We start from the raw sequence: 18,104 nt of genomic DNA on the forward strand, positions 1-18,104 counted from the left end.
CTCAGCTGTGTGGGGACTGGCCCTGCCCAGGTGTCATGGTCAACGAGGCCTGTGCTGGAGGGTCCAGTTGGACCGCCCGTGGCCCTCTGAGCAGCTCATTGGAGACACTGGCTCGGGAAGTGTTGAGGAGAAGGGCCAGGACCTGAGCTGGCAGCTTCTGGCTCTTCAGGATGCCCACTTCCGTGGCCCAGCCCAGCCCAGGCTCAAGGGGCAGGTGCCTAACTCCGTGGAGGAGGGTCGCAGTCCACAGGCAGCCGTGGCCATTAGGTAGGTAACTAATACGGCCCTAGGAGGTGCTTCCGAATATGATGTCAGGTCGGTTCATAAAGCCGCCCCACTTTCTCCTGCCAGTCCGAGACCAGAACCATCGGGGCAGGGCCTGCTCAGCCCCACCTCCCACCTCAGCTGGGTTTTAGCCGAGAGGCCTGGCTTTCTAAAGCAGGAGTGAGTCTTTGAGGCATTGTTTAGGCCAATAATTCACACTCCTTTTTCCCAAAAGAGATTCCCTGTGCAATGGCCAGTTAAAAACCATGTATTCTCCCCTTCCCCCAAAACACAAAAGAGCAAGTATTCCGTTAGTCCTGGGCATAATTTATTTTTGCATAGGTATAAATTAGAATCCGGAGATAAAAAAGTAAGAACCCAACAGTGCAGCATTTGTGACAGAAGAGCTGGGCAGAGAAGTGCAGGGCCAGGGCTGGAGCACAGGACGCCTGGGCCTGGCCTTCAGCCCAGCTCCGCCCCGTGAGGCCTGGCCCTCCAGAGGGCGCCTGCCTGCATGGCAGCCCCTCTCCACATCCGGGTTATTCCACGGCCCACAGAACGGGGCTAGGAATCAGGCCCTTAGCTTTTCAGTTAAAAAACGACCTTGAAAAGTTGACGTAGTAACAGCAGGGCCAGCCTAGTCCAAAAACCCTGCCTCCCGCCCACCCCTGCCCTCCCCCACCTCACCCCCCATAGAAAAAGCCGGAAAGGAAGCGACTGAGCAAGAGCTGGAAGAGCCCTGAGGGGTGCTGAGGGTGAGGGCCCGTGCCCAGGGGCCTGATTGAGATGGGGCACAAGTCAAGACGGTCCCCCCACCATGAAACCTGAATATCACCACCATCACTGGGCCACCAGGGGGCCTGGGAGTCCTCTGCCTGCACCTTCTAGCCAACCCAGATGCTGGCACAGCCTCGGAGGGCAGGCTGGGCCCCCTGCACCCTGGGGGATGTGGCAAGGACAGGCAGGCCCCATCCCAGCATCGGACGAGCAGAAACAACTAGTGTCCCCAGCAGAGGGGACCCCACAGGGCTGGCCTGGGCCCTCCGAGGCTCACAGGAGCAGGCCTGGGTACAGAAGCCCACGGCCCACCTCACGCCAGGACAGACAGTGCATAGCAGCCCTTGGAGGGAGTGGGCCAAGCTCCCTGGGCCGATGGAACTGGCTTCTGAGAGCCCAGCCGCCCACTCCCAGGCGCTCCCTGCCCACAGCCCGTCCCAGCCTGAACCGCGAGCACCCTCCGCCCCTGGGGCCGCAGTCCCCTGTCCCAGCCCTCGCTGTGCCCCGTGGCTCCGGCATTGCATCATCACACACCACCACCTCCCAACAGAGCTTCCTGGGTGCCAGTCCCTCCGCCGTGGGCAAGGGGCGGTCAGTCAGGTCTTGCCCACGGCTGCTGGACATGTCCACTCGTCACCACTCCTGCCTCTGAGTCCCACACGATATGCTACATATATACACCTTCCCAGGAGGGGACCAGACCCCAGTGCCTGGCGTGAGAACGAAGGGTGGAAAGACGCTGGAGCCAGCTGAGCCCCCGGAGCTGCCCGCTGCTGGAAGCCTGGCACATTCTGTCCACAGGGCCAGGGGCTCCGGTCCTGGGAGTCAGTGCGCTGGTCAAGCATGTGGGGAAGTGCAGGGTGCTGCTCCCCAATTGCAGAGGGGGGCGTGGCTGGCCTCCCCGCTGGCGCAGGGCAGGGAGCCTAGTGGGCGGGCTCCCCGTGCACCCTGAAGCGGTAGATGCAGGTGTACTCCGGGTGGCCCCAGTTAGTCAGGATCCGCAGCTCCACCACCTGGTACGTGGCCATTTTGGGGTCCTGGGTGGAGAAGGAGGAGGTTCAGAGTGTCAGAGAGCCCTCAGCCCTCACTGGCAGCAGGCAGGTGGGGAGGAACCCCCCTCGGGCCAGGCCCCTGCCCTGGGGCCTCTGAGCGACCTGGACTCCACAGCCCCTGCCTGTCCCAGACCCTGCAGGGGTGTCCAGCGGGGGGGCCAAGGGGCTCAGGGCTCCGGAGTCCTCCCGGGACCACCCGCGGGGCCTCAGAATGGCCTTGTGGCTGAGCTCCGGCCAGGTCACCCCACACTGGCAGCACTGCCTGCACGGAGTCTGCTGCTCTGTGTTGATGTTGGGAAAGAATCTCTTTTCTTTGAATTAAGCAGAATTCCTTTTCTTTCTCCAGCTGCCATCAGCCTCTGTCCTCTGTGCTCAAAGAGCCAGTTTATGAGAAGCTTCCGATGCCCCAGCAGTGTCCCTGCTCTTCCTCTTCCCTCCAGCTCCTGTCCTCCGCCCGCTCCTAAGGCCCACTCTGCACACACCCTGAGGGCCCGGCCCTCCCATGGCTTTGTGACGGCCTGGAGCTCACAGCTCCATCTGTGTCAGGCCCGGGGACAGCCCCACGGACCGGGAGAGGTGCCTCAGACTCGGTGGCCAGCCTGCCCCGTCTGCATTAGCCTCCTGCTGCCCTCTCCACCTCCCCCTTCCCTGTGTGTCCGCACCTCTCCGTCCTCCGGGTGAGCGCCCATCGCCAATTCCGGCCTGCTCTCCTACCGCCACTCCCCGGCCGCCTGCCTGTCTCCAGGCTGGTCCCCCTGGACTCCCCACGCTCACGGCCACGGGGAGATGCTGCTGCACATCATACTGTCACCTCTGCCTGACCACAGCACCGCCCGCCCCCTCCACCCCGCCCTGAGGGCTGGAATTCTCCGGCTCTTCCTGCCACTGGCCCTCACCTCACACCCACCCTCAAATTACTGGACTCCAATCCTCACCCCTGGGGGAGGCTGCGGGGTTCTGGGCCCCAACAGCCCCAAGGAATCAACCTCCTGGGGAGCCTGGGGCTCTGCATTCTGGGAAGTCACTGAGACAGCGGTCCTGTTCCCTGCCTTGGGCTGCGGGAGGCGGGCGCTGTGGCTCCCTGGCACAGGGTGGTGGGCAGGGAAGGGATATGCCCTCTCCGCGGGCACCGCAGAACCCTGTACCTGAAAGTAAAACGTCTGGATGGGCTCCCCGTCCTGGTTGTAGGTGAACTGGCCAAGCAGAGTCCCCTCCTGCTGCAGGTCTTCTTCAAACCCCTGCCCAGAGCACAGCGTGAGGGAGGAGCCTGCTCTGGGACCCGCGCCCTGGCGGCCGAGAGCAGTGCCCCCTCTGTGCCCCGTCCCCTCCCGCAGGGGGTCTGAGCAGCGGGAACAGGGCTGCGGAGGGGCCTGGGACAGACAAGCCGCTTTGCCCCTGGGGCCTCTGTTTTTGCCTCCGTAGCCTAGACAACTGGGATCCAAGTCCCATGCCCACCCTGGCACCATCTCTTCCAGATCTGCCCCCCGCCCCCCAACTCTATCCTCAGCAGAGACCCCAGGTCCTCCCGCAGCTCTCCTCGGGCCGCACGGGGACACTCACGAAGACAGCGAAGTCCTTGGGGGCACTGGAGATGGTGCTGTTGGGTGACAGGGACTTGGGCACGTGCTCTAAGGTGACAGCCGTGGGGCGGATGCGGGCAGACAGGCGGATCACGGCAAAGCCCTGGGGCCCCTGGAAGGCCCAGCAGTTGCCTGGGTGCACATCTGGCTGGAAGGGAAGAGCCGGGTCAGGGCAGGGCTGGAGACCTGGGGTGGACAGTCGCCCAGCTGCACAGGACCCTGCTGTCCCTGCCTGGTGCCCACCTGGAGGATAACGCGGGGCGACTGGGAGTGGTACCACAGGGGGATGCCGAAGAGGCTGAGGAGGGCTGTCTTGGTCTCGTAGGTCTCGGAACACCGGGTGCTGATCACACTGGCCCCTGGCCCAGGACAGAGAGAGGTGTGGGCGCCTGGGGCCTGCCTGGGGGCAGGGGAGGCAGACCAGACAGCCAGCTCAGCAGCCAGGACCCCGGCTGAGAGGGCTGAGGCAGCCCGAGGGGCACCACCACTGCCCGTGTCCTCTCTGAGGATGGAGGGCAGAGGCCAGGCCCAGTCCGTAACCCAACCCAGACCACAGGGCAGTGCCCACAGCCTCATCCCAGCCCAGGACGGCGCCCGGCCTTTGTGGGGAGTTCTGGTTGGTCTGGTTGGGTGACTTTGAGAAGCCTGCTCGCCTAGCCCAGGGCAGCTCCGGTGGTGCCAGAGGCCGGCGCGGGGCCAGGCTGGGCTGCGGGCGGCGCGCGCACCTCCGGACTCCAGCGCGTAGTCCACCATCCCGATGCGGTCCTCGCTGTAGCGCTTCAGGGCCTGCTCCACGATGCGGTGCACCTCCTGCAACAGCGCCAGAGCGGGGGTGGCGGGGCAGCCTCGGCCTTCTGTGCTTGCCCCATGCTGGCGTCCAGCCACCCAGGCATAGTCCACCCTCCCGGACCCGCCCACAGCAGCCCTGCGCCCCCTGCAGGGCCCGCTCCAGGGGCTGGCAGTGGGGGCCGTGCAGGTCTGTGGCTCCGGGGATGAAAGCCGTGTGTATGTGCCAGTGGGAGTCCCGGGGCGTAATCTCTCACCTCCTCTGTCACCCCGATCACGCCTTCCTTCTGCAGCCTCAGCCCCAGGCTGGCCACCGCCTCCTTCGCGGACTTGCCCTGCATCTCGGCCACGTGGCTGAGGATCTTGCCCTCCAGCTCCTGCAGCCGAGCCTGCATCTCCTCTCGCTGAAGGATGCCCGTGCGGGCCGCCCCACCTTGGAGCAGGAACTGACTGATCCAGGCCGGGAACTGGGACTCCACCTGGGGACCGAGAAGAGGTCTCACTCGGGGCTGCCGACAGGCGGAGTCTGGCTGGGAGGGAAGCAGGGGAGGGGTGCGGGCCTGTGAAGGAGGGCCAGCATGTGCCTGCTCGGGCCACACAGACGAGAGAGCTAGTAATGGCCCATCCCCGTCTCCCAGTACAGGAGCACAGCATCTGGGTCAGGGCCAGGGCCAGGGATGTGGGACTCAGGCTGCAGGGGCAGAAACCGCAGACGCCAAGGACAGATGGCCTCAGCGGCGGCGTTCCGGGGCCCGGGCGCCGGACTCACGTCGTCCCGCACGGCCTGGAGCTGCTGCGGCAGGAGGCCCACTTGGTCCGCCACCGCGCTCTGCTTCCGGGCCAGGGCGGCCAGCTCCTGGCGCAGGCCCGCCAGCTGGCCCTCCAGCCGGCCCAGCTCCTGCACGGAGTTCTCCCGGAAGGCCTCCTGCGTCATCCTGGGCCCAGAGAGAGGAGAGTGAGCCTGGGATGCCGGGAAGCAAGAGGACCCCTCACCGGCTCCTGATGTGTGCGTGCCCGCGCACCAGGCGATGAGGGTCTGCCCGGGGGATCCTGGCCGAGAGCTCAGCGCCCGGTGTGCCTGACCTGGGAGCTCACTCCTTCCCCGCTCCCTCTCTCAGCTCAGATCGTTCGCTCGGCCTCTGCCGCTCGCTCCCCGTGAGCAGATGCCCGGGGCAGGGGAGGCAGCGCGGGAGGGTGTGCAGAGATGGCGTGTCTACGTGAACCCGCCAATCCCACCTCCTGCAGGGCCCACCCCAGCCTGCACTGCCGCTCAGGCACAGGCCTAAAAGCACGTGGTCTGAGCTGGCTGTCAGCCGTCCCGCTCTCTGTTTACAACACAGTCAGAACTCCGCTCTGAGGCACTGCTCCCCAGTCCTGCCTGGGGGGAGGGGGAGCAGGCAGAGGGCAGGGGGAGGGGCAGGCCCAGGCCAGAAGCAGGCCCATTACCTGTGCCACTCGGCCTTCAGCTGCTGGAGCCGGTCCTCAGACTCCTGTGCAGGCACAAGGGAGAAACGCGAGCCATGTCAGATCGTAGCAATTGTCCCTAACCGCTCCCTCCCGGGGTCTCCCTGCTGCTCCAGCAAATGCCACTCTGCCTCCGGGTCAAGGTCCCGTGCGAGTCTCCCCGTATCTGGAGGCTGAGGCGTGTATACACCTCGCATTCGTTCAGCATGTGGACCGAGCCCCACGGCCACCTGACTGTGCCCCTCCTGTCCCTGCGGCTCCCAGTGTCCCCGCGGCTCCCAGTGTCCCCGCGGCTCCCAGTGTCCCCGCGGCTCCCAGTGTCCCCCGAGCATTCCAGCCAGGTGGGTTCAGTTCAGGCAGAAGTCAGGAGTCTCCCCCCCCCCCCCCCATGTCTCAGCAGGCCCTCCGGGCGGCCTGGGTGCCCCCACGCCCTCGTCAGGGGTGGAGTTGGGTCAGGCCAGGCCCACCTGGGAGGCGCGGACCACCTTCCGGAAGAGGTCCTCGGCGTCCTGCTGGTGCTCCGCTCGCAGGGAGGCCAGCTCCTCCTGTGGGCACGGGGGCGGGGTCTCAGGGGGCTGCGCTCAGGGGCCCCCAGCCCCCAGGGAGTGGGGTGACCGCAATCCAATCCAGGCCTCTGTGCTGGCACCTCAGCTCCCCGCCTCTGCCACAGGGCCTCCCGGGAGCGGGACGCCGCCCTTGATCTTCACCGCACCCCCACCCCCGGGTGCCAGGCCCTGTAATCTATCGGCTGCCGGGAGCAGGGGCGTGGGTGCAGAGGGGAGAGCGTCCATGTGAAAGAGGGGAAAACTCAGCCTGCCTCTCCACGTCAGGGTGTGCAGGGTCGCCCCCCACCCGCACGCCCACAGTGTCACGCCCACGTGGCACCAGCTCCAGCCGAGACCGCAGTCCTCCGCACCTGGATCCGGGCGGCGGTGTCCCTGCGGAAGTCCTCCTTCAGGGCGGCCTCCCGGCGGCTCACCAGCCCCTCCAGGAGCACCAGCGTGTCCTCCTGGCTCAGGCCGCGGCCGCCGCCCTCGCCCGCGGCCCCCTGCCGCAGCTCCAGGCGCTCCAGGCGCACCGCCTCCTTCTGCCACGCCGAGGAGAACTCGGCGGCCAGGGCCTCCAGGCGCCGCTCCAGGGAGTGCACCCGGGACAGGATGCGCTGCTCCGCCTGCCAGAGGGAAGGGCAGAGGTGAGAGGCCGCAGCTGTGCCCCTGGAGGAGCGGGAGGAGTCTCAGTCCGCCCAGACATGAACACCTGCTGGGCCCCAGGCTCTCAGGCCCCACAGGTGGAGGTTCCTGCAGCTGCCAAATGGGTTTGGTGGGTGCGGTGACAGCGAAGCACAGGGTACGGGACACACAGCGGCTGGAGGGGTCTGATCCCCAAGGAGGGGTGCATGTGGGACAGGAGATGGGGACAGAGGGTCCGAATGGATGGCCACTGGGGCTGGGTGAACCCCCCACTCCTCTCGGGGTGCACGTGTGCCAGAGAGCGTGGGGCTCAGAGGCTCAGCTGACTGTCAGTAGCTCCCACTTCTCCCTGCGGCTAAGAGACCACGCCTTCTGAAAAGGCTCTCTCTTTCCTCTTGAACTGGATGCCCCACAGAGAAGGCGGAACACAGGTCATCTGGACGCGGAGGTGGCATTTGATAGTGTGCCATAATTTGAGAACTTTGTTGGCTTCACCACGAAAATCTTTGCCAAGAGAAAGCGTAACACACAGCCTGTCGACTACCAAACGGCAAGGCCGCTGGGTACAGAGGTCAAGTCTGATTTTCAAAAATTCCATTTCTTGGCATGACTCAAAAAGTAAGCAAACAGTAAAAAGTCATGCTCGTAACCTCTGCCCCTCCACTGTGCCCGCACCACCCCCTCCCAAACGAGGCAGATATTTTTATTAGTGTCTTTATGCAAATGTAACTTTTATTCTTTTTTTTTAAAATAAAAAAAGGTGGTTCTGAAATTGAATCATATTTAATGTGTTTACTAATGATTTAAAAAGGAAGTCTTATAAGTGCCAGAATGTCATCAAATTAAATTCAGCAAGATACAATCAAAGTTAAATAACTATAATAGTTTTAACTTTTCATTGTGGCCCTCAGGACCTGTGCACACACAGTCTGGTTACTTGTGCACTTCACACACACACACACACACACACTGCAGGCTCTTTGAGGTACAGCCTGGGCCTGTCTCTGCGCCTGGCAGGTGCACCTGTGGGTGTGGCCTGGCAGGTGCACCTGTGGGCGTGGCCTGACAGGTGCACCTGTGGGCGTGGCCTGGCAGGCATCCCCCATGGGGAGGCGGAGCCTGGCTCCTGCGTGAAGCTGGACTGGCTCTGCGGTTTGTTGAGGCCACGGAACATGGAGGGTGCCAGTTCCAGCCACGCCTCAGAGGGCCTGGCCTGATTCTGCTCCTGGGAACCTTGCGTGGCTGCTGTGAGAACAACCGGGCCGGCCTGGAGCAGGGAGCCCAGCCCGCCTGCTGACCGCCGGCCGGCTGCAGGCACACGGGAGCCCAGCCCAGGCAGCCTGGCCTTGCTTGGACCGGAAGGGCCAGCTAGCGGACCCTCAGGCTCATAGCCAATCTTACACGGGCCCTTTAAGGCACTAATTTCACGGGTGGTTTGTCTGTGCTAACAGACAGCTGACCGTGATATTACCTTATTCATAGACGTGCTCAGTGAATACAGGATGGGGCAAAAGTAGGTTTACAGTGGTGAGTACACGAAACACAGAATTTATTTTTGTATTACTTATTAATTATTGTGTTATTATTATTTTAAAAATATATTTTATTGATTTCTTAAGAGAGGAAGGGAGAGCCATAGAGAGTTAGAAACATCGATGAGAGAGAAACATCGATCAGCTGCCTCTTGCACACCCCCTACTAGGGATGTGCCCGCAACCAAGGTACATGCCCTTGACAGGAATCAAACCTGGGACCCTTCAGTCTGCAGGCTGACGCTCTATCCACTGAGCCAAACCCGTTAGGGCTATTGTATTATTTTCATAGGAACAACTGTGAACCTACTTTTGCCCCACCCTGTACTTGTGGACGGTGGGGAAAGGAATACGGCGATGAGAAGACCTGTCTGATTCCATTTCCTCTGTGTCCTGTGCTTAGGATGGTGGGAACCGGGGGCAGCTCCGAGTCAGAGCAGACTGCCTCCCACAGGTCCACTCCGAATGGCAGAGAAAGGGGTGCCCGGGGGTGGGCACTGTCCCAGCGAGGGTGGCACCCCTCTCAGGTACAGGCGGGCTGTCTAAGTGCAGGGAAACCTGCGGCAAACAGCGCGGACCTTCCTGTATAGGAACATTCTAGTGTTTTTTTAAAGACTCCGCTCCAGAGCGGGAGCCTGCACTCGGACACTCACCTGGAAATGTGGGGAGGAGTCTCTGGGCTCCCACACCTCATGCTGCTGGCCGCTGCCCCTCGCTGCCCACCAGGAAACCAAGGTGGGGTGGACTGTGTGCAGGCCGTAGGGGTAGAAGTTCCAGGCACCTGGACACGGAGAGAGACTGGTTACCTGGCGGGGCCGTGAGCACGAAGGCGCACACGCAGAGGGCTCCGCCTACTCGGTATCGGCTACCCGGCCATCCTGTCCGGAGCTGGTCTTATCCTCGCGAGCATATTGGCTGCGGAGTCTCCACCCAGCAGATGCCACACTTGTCACTCATCGGCCAGAGCAGATGGACCGGGAAGCACGTGACCACGGGGCTTTGGGTCAGGCCCTCTGCACACGCCCCCACGCTCTGCACCGCCAGCGGCTCCCGGGCCCGCCCTGCCCTTCGGCCTGGCACCGGCATCTCCTGGGGATGCGCCAGGAAGACATCACCAGCTCCGCAGGGCGAGGGTGAAGCGCAGAGTACACGGAGCTAACTCCTGGGAGAGTGCCCTGAACGGACGCTGCGCAGCTACACTGGGTGCCGGTATTTTAAGGCGATGCCGTTCCCGGGGGATAGGAGCCGGAAATGAAAAGGAAACGCAGCACTGAGAGAAGGTTCTGCCTTGGTGCTGGTAAGAGAAATACAAGGAGGACAGATGCTCCACCTATAAAACCAGCTCTCTAAAAGCAATAAGCATGATCCTTGATACCAGATTGGCACAGTCATTAAAACTGAGTCTGGGGCCATGGAGACAACTCGTGGAATTGTGAAACTCACGTGAAACTGTCAAATGAAAAGTTGACATGTGTGTGTGTGTGTGTGTGTGTCCCATGACAGACTGGGACAACCCAGGATGACAGGCACCTGGGGCTGTCCGGCCCACTAGTCCTGCCTCCTTTTCTGGTCGGTGATCACCGTCCCTCTGGTTTCAGTTCTGCTCAGCACGCCCCACCCACGCAGCCCTGCGCTGCCCATGGCAGCTCCCGTCCCCCCGTGTCCTGTGGCCGCGGGTCAGCTCACCGTAGGTCAGGCCGGTCAGCAGCAGCAGCAGCAGGAGGAACCACAGGAACGGCTTCAGGGATGAGAAGCGCCTGGACCGGGGGAGGGGGTGGGGCGGACAGGGAAGGCGGACTCGTCAGAGGCGCGCCCCTCGGTCCCCTGGGAGTCCGGGGAGATCGGTTTCTGAGTGCTAACGTAACGGGACAATGACGGCCTGTGAACTTTACTGACGCTATTAAAGACAGTAGTGGAGTCTTAAAAAAAAACAAACCCACTAGAATGTTCATATACAGAGGTCCTCTCTGCAAGCAAACAGAAAAACGTAGGGCATTTTTTTTTTTAGAAAAATGGGAGCACTTCTCTCAGTGCCATGAGTCCATCCTCGCCCCCCTTCTCCGCAGAGCTGGCCCCACTCCGACCAGGATACGGCCAGAGCCACCCTGCCCCCCGGCCTCTGCCTCTTCCTCTGCCGAAAGGCTCGAAAGGCTCGCAGGAGCCCGCAGCTCAGGCAGCCCTGAGGCCGGGGGCCTGGGGTCCGGGCCGCCCGGGCGGAGGGAATGCACTGCGGACTGGAGCCCAGGCCCCGCCTGCAGGCAGGCCCGGCGGCCTGAGACTCGGCCCGGCCCGTCTGACTTGCCGTCGGGGAGCCCGCTCACCTGGTTAACACGAAGACGTCCAGGAGGGAGGCGGCCGTGGTCAGGCGGTACCAGGTGGTGCCCACCCACCAGTAGAGGAGCCCGAAGAGCCGGCCTGGAAGAGGGACCGCAGGCCTCAGTGCCCCGGAGGGGCGGGGCCTGCAGAGCACCCCTCCCGCCCCCTGTGGTTATCCCGGCCTTGCCGCACCGGCCAGGCACCTCTCTCCTACCCTCTGGCCACCGGCCCCTCTCACCGCCCTTCCCCCACCCGCTCCACCAGTGCCCTGCCACAGCCGCTCCCGCCCTTCCCACCGCCAGGATGCTCCCATGGCTCTTGGCTCTGGGATCGTTCTAGAATGAGCTTCCCCATGGTCCCACAGCCCCTCTGTGCGGGCTGGACCCCAGCGGAGAGATGGCCGGAGGGGGCTGCTGCAGGGAACGGAGACCAGCGTGCACAGACCACCGGCACCCACCTGGGAAGGTGACCACCGTCCAGAAGAAGGAGCCTGCCCGGGAGGCTGCGCCCCGCAGCCGGGAGCCCGCGCCCTGCTGGGCCGCCTCCGAGTACCCTGCAGGGAGGGAGCGGCTCAGTCCCCTCTCTCAGGAGAGCCTGGCACGGGCACTGCCGCCCGGCCTTCTCCTGGGACGGTGCCCTGGGACCCGCGCCATTCCCCACACTCCCAGTGCCACGCCGGCTGGCACCGCGGCTGGAACGCGCCTGCTGGCGGAGCTTTCCACAGGTTTCTGACTCTACTTCCCCTGAGCTCCCTGCCTGCACCCCTCCCCTCCCCCACTGCTCAGAACCAGACTCAGGCGTCAGGACCCCCTCAGCCTGAAGCCCGTATGAAACGCTTGCTGGAAGTGAGCAAACAATGGCATTGACCTTGACCGTAGGCCTAGTGGGGCGGGGATGGCCCATGGTGCCGAGGGACACCCCAGGCTGGGGTTCAGGGTGCCACAGGCGCAGGAGGGACACCAGAGGACCTGCGGAGGCGTCTGTCCAACACCAGGCTCCCCAAGCTGACAGGGAGCCCAGCGGGCGGTCCCGGAACCCGCTGGAGCGTCTGTCCGGGCTGAGCGGCACCTACCTACGTAGTCATCCTCGGAGGAGTAGCCGGAGGAGGAGCCCGGGAAGTCCTCGGAGAGCTTGGCCCCCAGCAGCCCGTTGACTTTGCTGCTCTCGGTGTCCCCTGTGCCTCTCCTCCTCCGCACCCGCAGGTCCTCGCCTGAGGAGGGACGGAGGCGGGTTCTCCCGGGCTCAGAGATGCCGAGGAGGAGGGAACTGGGGGGGGGCGGGGGGCTGTGGGAGCCCCTGTGGACTCTGTCGTGGCCCCTCCCGGAGGGTGAGCTGGGCCCAGCCCCTCTGTCTGTGGGGCTCAGAGTGGCCACGTGGCTACTTCACCATCTGCAGGGACCTGGGGTGACACCTGGGGGTCCCCCGGCCCCGCGGGCTCAGGAGCCCGGGTGAGGGAGCCGCACTGGGGCCGGGTTTGCAGAGGAGGCGAGCCCAGGAGAAGGTCCACTCACTCCAGTAGGGGTCAGCGTGCAGCTGGTCCTCGAGGACGGAGCTCCTGGCCAGCGAGGCGGCCCGCGGGCTGTAGTAGGACTCCCGGACCACGGACTCGCTGTAGTAGCTGTGGGTGTCCGAGGGGCCCAGCTGGGGCCCCGGCGACAGGCGCTTGGTGCTGCTGGACTTCCTCTTCGCGGTCCTGCGGGGCCGCGGCGGGAGGGGAAGGTGAGCGGGGGAAGCACAGGAAGCCAGGCTCTGCACTCCGCGTGAGTGGGCTGGCCTTGTTGCTAGGGCTACAGACGGCGGCAGGCAGCACGGGTAGCTCCCAGTATCTCCTCATCTCAGCGGGCGAGATGGCCAAGGTGCTGAGTGGAGATTCCAACCTGGGTCTCTAACTTCAAAGCCAGGCTTCTCTCTCAGGCTTCCTAATGGTCAGTAATTTGTACAACCCACTGAACCCCACGGCCAGGAGCCTCAGGGCTGCTCCGAGGGCCGCGTCTGCGAGGCGCTCATCTCCGGGGCCTGGGCCCCCTCCTCCCCTCGGAGGCCGCACCGGTGAGACACACAGTGCGGTCCGGGCCCTGACGGAGGCCTGCCCCCACGGCAGACGGGGTTCTTGTGGGCCCAGCCCGTGGTGCGGGTTTCCGGCCTGGCTTCTCGAAGCTGCCTCTCCCCACTTCCTGTTCCCTGAGCACAGGGCACAGCCTGGCTCCCAGCAGGGGGAAGTGGTACTCATCCCGGCTCCTCAGAGGAGGGGTGTCCCCTGCACTGGGCACGGCGTCTTATCTCCGCCCGTGAAGGTCAGGACGGGGAGAGGCCGGGCCGGGATGCCCAGCCTGCTGCAGCACAATCCACGGGGTGGGGGTGGGGGTGGGGGTGGGGGTGGGGGTGGGGGTGAGGGTGGGGGTGAGGGTGAGGTGAGGGTGGGAGTGAGGGTAAGGGTAAGGGTGGGAGTAAGGGGGGGGTGAAGGTGAGGGTGGGGTGGGGTGAGGGTGGGGGTGAGGGTGGGAGTGAGGGTAAGGGTAAGGGTGGGAGTAAGGGGGGGGTGAAGGTGAGGGTGGGGTGGGGTGAGGGTGGGGGTGAGGGTAAGGGTGGGGGTGAGGGTGAGGGTGGGGGTGGGGGTGAGGGTGGGGGTGAGGGTGAGGGTGGGGGTGGGGGTGAGGGTGGGGGTGAGGGTGGGAGTGAGGGTAAGGGTAAGGGTGGGAGTAAGGGGGGGTGAAGGTGAGGGTGGGGTGGGGTGAGGGTAAGGGTGGGGGTGAGGGTGAGGGTGGGGGTGGGGGTGAGGGTGGGGGTGAGGGTGAGGGTGGGGGTGGGGGTGAGGGTGGGGGTGAGGGTAAGGGTGGGGGTGAGGGTGGGGGTGAGGGTGGGGGTGGGGGTGAGAGTGGGGGTGAGGGTAAGGGTGAGGGTGAGGGTAAGGGTGGGGGTAAGGGTGGGGGTGAGGGTGGGGGTGAGGGTAAGGGTGGGGGTGAGGGTGGGGGTGGGGGTGAGAGTGGGGGTGAGGGTAAGGGTGAGGGTGAGGGTAAGGGTGAGGGTAAGGGTGGGGGTGAGGGTGGGGGTGAGGGTGGGGGTGGGGGTGAGAGTGGGGGTGAGGGTAAGGGTGAGGGTGAGGGTAAGGGTGGGGGTAAGGGTGGGGGTGAGGGTGGGGGTGAGGGTAAGGGTGGGGGTGAGGGTGTGGGTGAGGGTGGGGGTGGGGGTGAGAGTGGGGGTGAGGGTAAGGGTGAGGGTGAGGGTAAGGGTGGGGGTAAGGGTGGGGGTGAGGGTGGGGGTGAGGGTAAGGGTGGGGGTGAGGGTGTGGGTGAGGGTGGGGGTGGGGGTGAGAGTGGGGGTGAGGGTAAGGGTGAGGGTGAGGGTAAGGGTGGGGGTAAGGGTGGGGGTGAGGGTGGGGGTGAGGGTGAGGGTGGGGGTGGGGGTGGGGGTGGGGGTGAGGGTGGGGGTAAGGGTGGGGGTAAGGGTAAGAGTGGGGGGTGAGGGTGGGGGTAGGAGTGGGGGTGGGGTGGGGGTGGGGGTAAGGGTGGGGGTAAGGGTAAGAGTGGGGGGTGAGGGTGGGGGTGAGGGTGGGGGTGAGGGTAAGGGTGGGGGTGAAGGTGAGGGTGGGGGTGGGGGTAAAGGTGGGGGTAAGGGTGGGGGTGGGGTGAGGGTAAGGTGGGGGTGGGGTAAGGGTGGGGGTAAGGGTAAGAGTGGGGGGTGATGGTGGGGGTAGGAGTGGGGGTGGGGTGGGGGTGGGGGTAAGGGTGAGGGTGGGGGTAGGGGTAAGGGTGGGGGTGGGAGTGGGGGTAAGGGTGGGGGTGGGAGTGGGGGTGGGGGTAAGGGTGAGGGTGGGGGTAGGGGTAAGGGTGGGGGTGGGAGTGGGGGTAAGGGTGGGGGTGGGAGTGGGGGTGGGGGTAAGGGTGAGGGTGGGGGTAGGGGTAAGGGTGAGGGTGGGGGTAGGGGTAAGGGTGGGGGTGGGAGTGGGGGTGGGGGTAAGGGTGGGGGTGGCAATCCCCTACCGGAAAGGACTGTCCTTGAACAGGGTGCTCTGGCTCCCCGCCACTGAGCTCCCGCCACTGCTGCTGCCGCCGTCGTCGTCCGCCTGGGAGTAGCGGGTGAGGCGCTGGCTTCGGCGGGACATGGCGAGGCGGGATGGGGCCTTCCCTAGAGTCTTGGAGAGAAGGGCCGGCAGGTGAGGCTTGGGGCCCTGGGAGACCCTGCCTGGCGGGCGGGGAGAGACCAGGCGTTTTTCATTCAGCACAGCCTGCCATGAGGGAGACCCCGCCCGCTGCAGCCGCACCGGCCCTGGCTCCCGCAGTGCCAGGCTTGTTAGTTTTCGGTTATCTGTCCCTGAGCTCCGTGAGAGCCAGGACTGGCCTTCCGCAGCCCTGCATGTGGCACGTGAGGCACCCACAGGAGATGCTGAAGGAGGCCTGGACCACTGCCGCCCGCACAGCCCCGCCAGCCCGGCCGCCCCCCAGAGCAGGGTCCACGCTCATCCCAGCCGTTTCCCAGGGGAACACGCTCTCCTTTTCTTCCTGCAGCTCCCCCCAGGGACCGGGGCCCCGCCAAACCGTGACGCCGGGCCCCTTTCCCTGGCCCGGCCCCTGCAACTCTGTCCCCTAGGCTAGCTGCTACCCCGCCGCATCAGCACATCTCGCTGTCATGGTGATGATAACACACTTAGTAAACGCCTCCTAGGTACCTGCCCCTACAGGCCAGCGGACAGCGGAGGAGCCTGGGACCCGGCTGATGGGGGACCTGCCCACAGCGCCAGCCCCTCAGTGACTGAGCCGGGGGGGGGTTCAGCTCGGATCTGACATGTGACAGCGCTGGCTCCTCCCACCCACCGTGAAGTGACAGGTTGTTTCAGGAGCGTGTGGCGTGGCCCCAACTACAGCTTCCGCGGCCTCAGATATGCTCAGAACAGGCTGCGGAGAAAGTTGTTACACAACAGACATTTGCTAACAAACTAACGAAACGGGCAGTGGAGCAGAGTGTGGGAACACAGGGGCGGAAGCCAAGGCTGGAACTGATGAGGCCAAGGAGGGGGGGAGCGGGGGGAGGCCTGGCAAAAGGTGCTGTGCTGCGCCGGCCTGTCTGGCTCAGTGGAAAGAGTGTTGGCCTGCAGACTGGAGGGTCCCGGGTTCCATCCCGGCCACAGGCATGTAGCTCGGATGCAGGCTCTGGCCCTGGATGGAGCATGTGTGAAGGCAGCCCTCTGATGTGCCCTCTCACAAGGATGTCTGTCTCTCTCCCTTCCACTCTCACTAAGAACCAATGGAAAAATGCCCTCAGGTGAGGATTAACAACAAGACAAAAAAAGAACAAGTGTGAGCTCTTCTTTAAAAAAACAAAAACAAACAAAAAAACCCACGGGCAGTCCTGCCACGGGAGGACTAAGAAGCTCCGGAAACCCACATTCAGAATCTCGGGCGACAGTGTGGAGTGTCGCCGTCCACACACACGCCGCCTCTGCCAGAGACGTCAGTCAGGGCGACCTCGGCCCACTCAGAGGTCCTGGTCCCTGACACCTGCTATCACTTCTGAGACATTTAAATGACTAGTTCTCTCTAACACATCCCGACTCAGGCTACGGAAACCAGAAGGTCTGGTTCGTCCAGCTGGCGGGTTCTAGAAAGTTCTCTTCTGAAGAACAAGCAGCCTCACGTCTGGGTCTCACTGGCGTCTCCTGGGGCGGGACGCTCACCTGACATCTCCCTCTGGCTCCAGCCGGGCTTGGTAAAGGGCTGGTGGCAGAAGCCGGAAGTGGGCCTGGGTTCTGGTCTCTATTCCTCGCCTTATATGGTAACTCTCTCCCCTCCTGCCCTCCCCACCTGGGGCTCCAGCTGCCCACACCGCCCCCCCCCCCAACCCCCGCCCCGCTGCGTGGAGGCCTCCGCCATGGGGCAGGAACAAAGCCATGTGTTTACACAACACTGCGGGCTGGGCGGCCGGCCGGGACATACATATTCATATGGCGTGGTCGGGAGGGGGCGGCTGAGAGCTGTCAGCCCTGCGGCCTCCCCAGGGGCCGGTCGCTCTGGGGCACGCTGGGATCACAAAACAGTTTGCAACCGAGTGTGGGTTTCACAAGAGGAAAAAGGTCAAGGTTTCCTCCTCCAAAACGGAACAGCAGATTAGCTTCTAGAAGCTCAGGTCTTTTGCATAGGAGAGTAGACAACGCCCCCGACACACACACACACACACACACACACACACACACACACACAAGATCAGTCAAACCTCCCCACTTCTGAGCTGGGCCACATCCTCTCCTCAGTGCCACCTTCCCCGCGCCCATCACAAACTTTAGGACACTGTCTACTCAGGTCCAGCCTGGACGCAGATCCTGGGTGCCTCCGCGGGCCATTCCACTCGGGGCCCTGCCCACCAGTCTCCTCCGGTCCAGCTCCCCTCCCTCCCCGCACCGGCGGCGACGTTCACCGACCACAGCCGCCCCGCCGCTCGCTGCCAGCCGCCCGCCCCCCGCCTGTTTGGGTCCTTTCAGAACTCCCGGCCGGAGTTGTGAAAGGCGGCGGCAGGGCACTGCCTGTCCCTGGACGCGGCCCGCCTGGCACGGGGACATGGCACTGCCCGGGGCTGGCCGCAGGCCGGTCCTCCCTCTCCTCCCCGGAGGGAGGTCCTGCCCCGGGAAGTCCCGCCTGGGGACATCCGCCCGGGGGGACCGGCGGGAGGCGGCCCGGGGGCGGGGGCCGGGCGTGAGTCAGGGCGCCGCTGGCCGGGCACCGGGGCCGCTCCGGCCGGCCCAGGGGCGGGCCCGGGCGGGGCTGGAGCCGGGCCCAGCGGCCGGAGGAGAAGCAGGCCGGCAGCCGGCCATGGCCGGAGCGGCCCAGGCATGAGCGGGGCCAGGCGGGGCCCGGCGCCGCGGGAGGCGGACAGGCCGGCCACCCCCTCCCCGCCCCGCGCGCTGCTCGCCGGGGCCCGCGGCCCGTGTTACCTGCGGTTCCGCGGGGCCGGGGTGCGAGGCCCGCGCTGCCCCGGCGCGCCCCTCGGCGCCGGGATCGGGAGGCTCTGGGTGCGGGCCGGGCGCAGGGGGCGGCGGCGGGCGCGGGGCGGCGGCGGGAGCGGCGGACAATGCGGCCCGCGCACAACTGCGCCGCGCGAGTGGGGCCGGGCGGCGCGCGCGTGGCCGAGTGTGTATGTGTGCGCCTGTCTGTC

The 18,104-nt window shown here is 64.9% G+C and overlaps 1 protein-coding gene across 4 annotated transcripts; it reads right to left on the minus strand.

The window, feature by feature from the left end:
• Window positions 1–570: 570 nt before the first annotated feature.
• SUN2 (Sad1 and UNC84 domain containing 2) lies at window positions 571–18,104 on the minus strand. Of its 4 annotated transcripts, none has more exons than XM_084880011.1 (18): window positions 17,884–18,104; window positions 14,942–15,143; window positions 12,473–12,654; window positions 12,034–12,171; window positions 11,419–11,514; window positions 10,967–11,060; window positions 10,332–10,402; window positions 9,299–9,426; window positions 6,840–7,094; window positions 6,391–6,468; window positions 5,906–5,949; window positions 5,229–5,394; window positions 4,717–4,938; window positions 4,399–4,483; window positions 3,917–4,032; window positions 3,654–3,821; window positions 3,239–3,331; window positions 571–2,078 (listed from the first exon to the last, which is right to left on the minus strand). In XM_084880011.1, the coding sequence occupies exons 2-18, from the start codon at window positions 15,061–15,063 to the stop codon at window positions 1,965–1,967; spliced, it is 2,172 nt and encodes a 723-aa protein (XP_084736137.1). In that variant the 5' UTR covers window positions 15,064–15,143; window positions 17,884–18,104; the 3' UTR covers window positions 571–1,964. The 4 variants fall into 4 exon arrangements, with proteins under 4 accessions (XP_084736137.1, XP_084736140.1, XP_084736139.1 ...); XM_084880014.1 differs by having other exon boundaries at window positions 14,942–15,093; window positions 17,884–18,046; XM_084880013.1 differs by having other exon boundaries at window positions 14,942–15,139; window positions 17,884–17,991.

The sequence above is a fragment of the Pipistrellus hanaki genome (genome assembly GCF_964339955.1).
Source record: "Pipistrellus hanaki genome assembly, chromosome: 3".
NCBI classification, from domain to species: domain Eukaryota; kingdom Metazoa; phylum Chordata; class Mammalia; order Chiroptera; family Vespertilionidae; genus Pipistrellus; species Pipistrellus hanaki.